General features: G+C 43.0%; 1 protein-coding gene across 4 annotated transcripts in view; it reads right to left on the reverse strand.

Annotated features, from left to right (window-relative positions):
* Tamm41 (TAM41 mitochondrial translocator assembly and maintenance homolog) overlaps positions 1–4,943 on the reverse strand; it is a 48,774-nt gene extending 43,831 nt beyond the window's left edge. For 3 of the 4 annotated variants that reach the window (XR_011705568.1, XM_027931947.2, XM_071605982.1), the window contains exons 1-2: positions 4,559–4,943; positions 2,085–2,267 (exon numbers count right to left, since the gene is read on the reverse strand). Coding sequence is in view for 2 of the 4 variants with exons in the window: in XM_027931947.2 (XP_027787748.1) it covers positions 2,085–2,267; positions 4,559–4,693 (318 nt within the window). In the remaining 2 variants the exon portion in view is untranslated. Of the gene's footprint in view, positions 1–1,899; positions 1,993–2,084; positions 2,268–4,558 lie in introns of those variants that run through there. The other variant, XM_071605983.1, reaches the window with a different exon arrangement.
* Positions 4,944–6,000: the final 1,057 nt, after the last annotated feature.

Genomic DNA, 6,000 nt, shown 5'->3' on the forward strand with positions numbered 1-6,000 from the left:
GATATCTTTTACATAGTCAATTTCTCTGTTGCTGTTGACTTTGAAAGGCTTATAGTTACAAAGCAACATCCCCAAATAAAACCTCTTTATCAGTACTAAACACATGGAATTATGGTCAAGTCAATTTCCATAATAATTTGTATAAACCCTGAATGTAGATTTCCCAGGTTACAAAGTCCTATTTGTGTTAACAAATACCTTCAGATCCACTTTACTCAACTTTGGTATCCAAATAGCCTTCTCAGGCTGCACATATGTAAAAAGTATCTAAAGAATTTCAATTAAAATGTACAGTCCCCTTGGTATACAATTTTGCCTAAACCTTTAGTTACTGGAGCTTGTAATACTGTTTGAAAGTTACTAATTAGAGATAGGCTCAGCATAATATTAATTATGGATAAAGTACACAGTTATGTGTTTTGCATGAATAAGTGGAAGTGGAAGGTTGGGCTGAATAACTACCTTTTCCCTCCACTACGCCACAGGACTGCAGAAACCATTCTTCCTACAGACAAGTATAGCTGGGGGGCAAGAGGGGGGACAGTAGAAACAGCACAAGCCTATAAGTCTGTCACTAACTAGGTACCTGACCTCTGGAAGGTGTTCTCTCTAAACCTTCATTTCCTCATCTGCAAAATGCAGGCGCAACTAGGTGTAGTGATGCACACCTAGAACCCCAGCTACTCAGGAGGCTCAGGCAGGAGGATTATAAAGATGAGGCCAGTCTGGGCAACTCAGCAAGAAGCTGTTTCAAAATAAAATTTAAAAAGAGGTGAGGAAGTTGCTCAGTGGAGAGTGCCCCTGGGTTCATACCTCAGTACCATATAAAAGGAAAAAAAAAAATGCAGGGGAAGCAGGATAGGACCTCAACCAGAAAAGCAAACAGATGGCCTTTAAGGGTTTACAGATATCACCAGTTGATCACAGCACTCATTCCTCAGCCAAGTCCAGATCCTTCTCAAGTCAGTATTCCAGTCTCCTGCCCTTTAACACATGCTCCTTTGAGCAATTACATGAGCATTACCAGACAGCTTGTAAAATATGCAGCATCTCAGGTTCCATCCCAGACTACCCAATCAGAATCTGCACTTTAAAAGATCCCCATGTGATTCATATGCCTGTAAGTATGCTCTAAAAATCAGCAGGATTGTCAGTCTAGCAAGTGAAGCCCATGTCTCAATCCTAACCCAACTAATCTCCAGGAGGCAACTGAGTTAGATCCCCACTGGTCTTCACATTCTGGGGATCTACTTAGCTCTTGACAATCCTCTTAAGATACTGGAATGCTTCATCTGGTTTGCTTTTTTTCTTTTTCTTTCTTTCTTTTTTTTTTTTTGGTAGTGCTAGTGCTATAGATCAAACTCAGGAACTCATACATGCTAGGCAAGCACTCTACCACTAAGCTACAACCCTCTGGGTTGTTTCTCCTCTAAAAGATAGGCAAGAGTCTCTGATGTCAGACAATCCCTCTTTGGGGACCTTTGCTCTCTAATACCCCACACCTGAATCCCACTCATGTGCTAACACCAAGAGGTTCCTGTCTATTACTTGGTCTCACAGACTACCAGCCTCTCTTGATGCCCCCTTCACTTCCAATTTCTTCCTGGGGGTGTCTGTTCCTCCTTCTAGATAAGACTGATCTCCACCCTGATCTTGAATAGGGCTGCCTATTCCTCACATTGACCAAACCATTGGTTCTCAAAGTGTGGTTCCTAGACCTGTAGTTTAAGTGTCATTTGGAAGCTTGTTAGAAAAGCAAATTCTCCAGCTCCAACTAGACCTACCGAATCAGAAACTCTGGGGGTGGATCCCTGCAATCTGTATGTACAACAGATTAAAACTTGAGAATCACTTGGCCAAAGGCAAAAAAAAAAAAAAAAGCAAGTAACATTCAATCACCTTCTCACACTTCAATCACAATGAAGGGGAGTTGAGGACTCCAGTGCCTGCTCTGTCCCTGGGTTCAGAACATCCAGCAGGAGTGTGACCCTTTCCCACCTGCACAAACATACATATTTCACTGGTGCTCTTTTAACAAAGGTTAATAATCAACCAAGTTAAGACAAAGGGCCAACGTCACTTACCCTACCATCACACATAATCAATGGATTGTAGTAAACTCCAGCGCCATAGTTATCCTGGACAGATGTGATAATCTTGGGCCCTAAAACTTTTAGAAATGAGTAGTGGCTCCGATTCTTTTTCAGGTTTTCTGAATGCCATGCAATAGGGTCATCTACTGTGAACACAAAATCCAGCATTGCATTCTGTAAAGAAAAGAGAATGAGTTCATTAATTCCTGGAAAAGTGGCTAGATGGAGTGGAACCCTCCCAAATACTGTGCTATTATGATTAGCAGAAGATCTAGGGTCTCCAATCTCTGAAAGCAATGTGAGCTTTGTTTTAATACAAATACTAATTTAATGTGTACTATGTCAGCACTTTATATATAATATATACAGCAACTTACTTTATCTTCACAATAATTCTACAAGGTAGGTACGAAATTATTCCAATTTTATAGGAAAGGAAACCAATGTCCAGGATAAGCACTGTGCCTTGGTACACAGGGCTAATTAGCCACAGACCTAAGTAGCATGGTAATAAATTCTGTGTGCTGAATAATTGTGCTACATTACCTTTCACCTAACTGCAGTTAAATGTGTTCCACTTTTCTTCCAGAGCAAAGATCACTTGGACAAACTCTACTAAGTGGTATGTAAAAGGAAATAAGTCATTCACAACTACTAATAAAGTACCTATGAGTTCTGATGGGTCCTAGGGTAGATTCAGTCTACTGGAGGAAGTAGACGACCTGACAGAGGAATGCATAATGTACTAATGTCACTGAAGAGTGGGGGCAGATCCCTAGTGGCTTAGAAGGCTGAGGCAGGAGGATTGCAGGTCCAAAGCCAGTTTCAGCAACTTAATGAGGCTGTAAGCAACCTACTCAGACCCTGTCTCAAAAAATAAAAAAGGATGGGGATGTGGCTTAATGGTTAACTATCCTTGGGTTCAATCCCTGGTTCAAAAAAAAAAAAAAAAAAAAAAAAAGAGGGCAGATCCAAGAGAACAAGAAGTAGGAATGTTTCTAGGGAACTTAAGTAGAAGTCTTGAAGAAGGCATGCAAGGGAAACAGGGCTGGTGGAAGTACTTGGGGAAGCATGAGGAAGGTACAGAACCATATACAGGAAACTACTTCTATGGGTAGGAGACAGTCAGGCATGTTCTGGACCTGCAGTTTGATGCCACTGGAACAAAACATACTTATGTTGTGGGAGATAGGACTAGAGAGGCGGTTTGCCATGCTAGAAAACATTCCTGCAGAAGAACTAACTGGAGAGTGGAGATAAAGGATGAGGGAAATCTGATAGGTAACCACTAAAAAATTCCAGGGGAGAAACAAAAAGGTTTGAGGCGAGGCACTTGGGGTAGAGACTGGTTTGGAGGAGATTTAGTATTAGAATATACAAGGTTTGTTAACTTGAATGTAGGGGATGAGAGTGAGGGTAAGGAAAGAATATTTTTTTGGAGGGAATTCCAGTTCTACTCAAAGGAAATGAAAAATGATGAAGAGACTATAGGAGACTAAAGGATGCTCTGGGTTTCCCCCACTGTGACCAACAAACCACTGGTGATACTTAAGATGTGAGGAAGAAAAGGGTAAACATTCTTAAATATCTATAATTATGTAAATGTATACTATAATTTCTCACACAACTTCATATGCTGCCAATTTAAAGAACAACATTGTAACAGCATAGATAGGAAATCCAGGCTGTAGATAGCCTCACCAGGAAGTGAATAGGCAAACTTTAACCAAAAGGCAAATTACAGCCAAGTATCTAAGTCCCTATTGCAATTTTCACACTGAATTCTGTAAATCACAATGAAAATTATATTGCTAGTCGTGCTCAGCCAACTCTGAAGAGTCACAATGTTTAGTCCCCACTAGACACTTGTTAAATATGCTGAGCATGAAGTGCATACACCGGCTAGCCACGAACTGTTGTCCTTAGTTACCTTCACGGTACCTGCCCTGGCCCTACAGACAATTCATCAATTTCTTTGAAATCAGAGGATTATTTTGTATTTTCTCCCACAGCTGCGCATCAAACTTGGCTGCGCATTCGAATCAAGCGACGTTTTTCAAATTCCTGAAGCCCAGCCCCATTCTAGACGAGTTAAATCAGAAATCTCAGGTGGAACCCAGCAATTCTTTTTTGAAAATTCCAACGTAGTGTCCAGGTTGAAAACTAAATTAGAACCTAGCAACTGTTTTTCTTTCTTTCACCTTGCCTAGGCAACAGTTTTTCCCTTCACCTAACTGTAGCTCCTGCAATTAGGAATCCCAAGTGGTTTCCTAAATTATCCTTCAAAACTCAGCTCACGTTCTCTTATACTAAGAACACTTCTGGACGATTTGCATCCTCCTAATTGACGCCTGGAGTGAGCAGGCCACCCTAGGGCTCCGAAGGGAGAACAAGCAGAATCCTGGCAATGGGGTGGACCGCGGGGAGCCGCATGGGGAAGGTCCGGTCTCTGGGGCCGGGCTCACCTTCTGGTCTGAATTGGGACCCGCCTGGCGGTACACCCCCGAGCCATAGGCGAAAGCCAGGCTCAGCTCCTCGGGGAAGTGAGACAGGATCTTGCGGAAGGCCACCCCCGAGCTGTGCAGCGCCTGCAGCGCCATGGGTCAGAGGCTGAGAGAAACCGAGGACCCTTGGCGGAGCAGGGCGAAGGAAAACAGTAGCAGGGACAAGTGGTTAAGGGTGGGGAAATGGAAATGGGGACACCCGCTCAAACGTATGACGACTGAGTGGAGAGGTGGGACTTCAAAAACTCGCAAGCAGTTGGAGCGGTCGGTCTGTCAGAACCGAAGGTGAGAGGAGCATCGTGTGAGGCTCAGGTGGGCGGCGGTCTTGCAGGCGCAGCTTCCTCTCCTGGCCCCGCCCCTCACGCACACGCGCTTCAAAGGCGCAAGAGGCGGCGCGCGCCGGTGTGTGTGAGGACGCGGGAGCTCTGCAGAGTCCCCTGGTGGTAGGAGGAGCGCTCTGCAGGCCTGGCTTGAGGCTGCAACTTTAAGCGGGTCTGGGAGATGGGTGGGAGGTGCAGGTTCATGTCAGCTAATTAAACTGCTCTTGCATCTAAGGAATCTTCTGTAACTCCTCAAGCCACAGTTTTAAGAAGTGACTATAAAATCGTGTGTGTTGAAGGTTTTTTCTAATGAAGCAAAGCCTCATATATACGATTGACTATTCTAAAGTATACAGTTCAGTGCTATTTGTTCTTTAACAATGTTGTGCAACCATCACTTCTTTATGATTTTAAATTGAAGGATTTTTTTTGGGGGGGAGGTGGGTATTAGGGATTGAACCCAGGGGCATTTTGTCACTGAGTTACATCCCCAGCTCTTTTTAAATTTTTTTAAAAATATTTATTTATTTATTTTTGAGACAGGGTCTCACTAGGTTGCTAAGGCTGTCCTTGAATTTGTGATCCTTATACCCAAGCCTCTCGAGTAATTGGGATTACAAGCGTGTGCCACCGCGCCCAGCTTGAAGGAGATTTTTGAAGGTTTAAACACAAATAAAATTTAAAATATGCCAAATCCCACCATCTGGAGATTAAAAGCTGTTAATATTTGGCTGTGATTTCTTCCTAATAAAGCCCTTTTCAAATCCAATGATGAATACGAAAGTGCTCTACAAATAGAAAAAGACTGCACACATGTCCTCTGATATTTGAGTTTAATTTTAACGGCAGAGAAGACTCTCTGCCCCTTTGCCTTGGGGATTGGTCTCACATCAGGTGAGACGTGGTTTCTGGATCAAACAGAACCTGAGGGTAGAAAAGATCTTAGAGGTCTCCTCTTCATTTATGACCACAGAAATTTGCTCAAGATCACCTGGAGTTTCAGGATGCAGCTTGATACCCAGGACAGACACTTTATAGCTACTCATTCTGCTCCTATATACTCTGCATCTCAACAATGGGTCA

Source organism: Marmota flaviventris, chromosome 20, assembly GCF_047511675.1.
Source record: "Marmota flaviventris isolate mMarFla1 chromosome 20, mMarFla1.hap1, whole genome shotgun sequence".
Taxonomy (NCBI): Eukaryota; Metazoa; Chordata; class Mammalia; order Rodentia; family Sciuridae; genus Marmota; species Marmota flaviventris.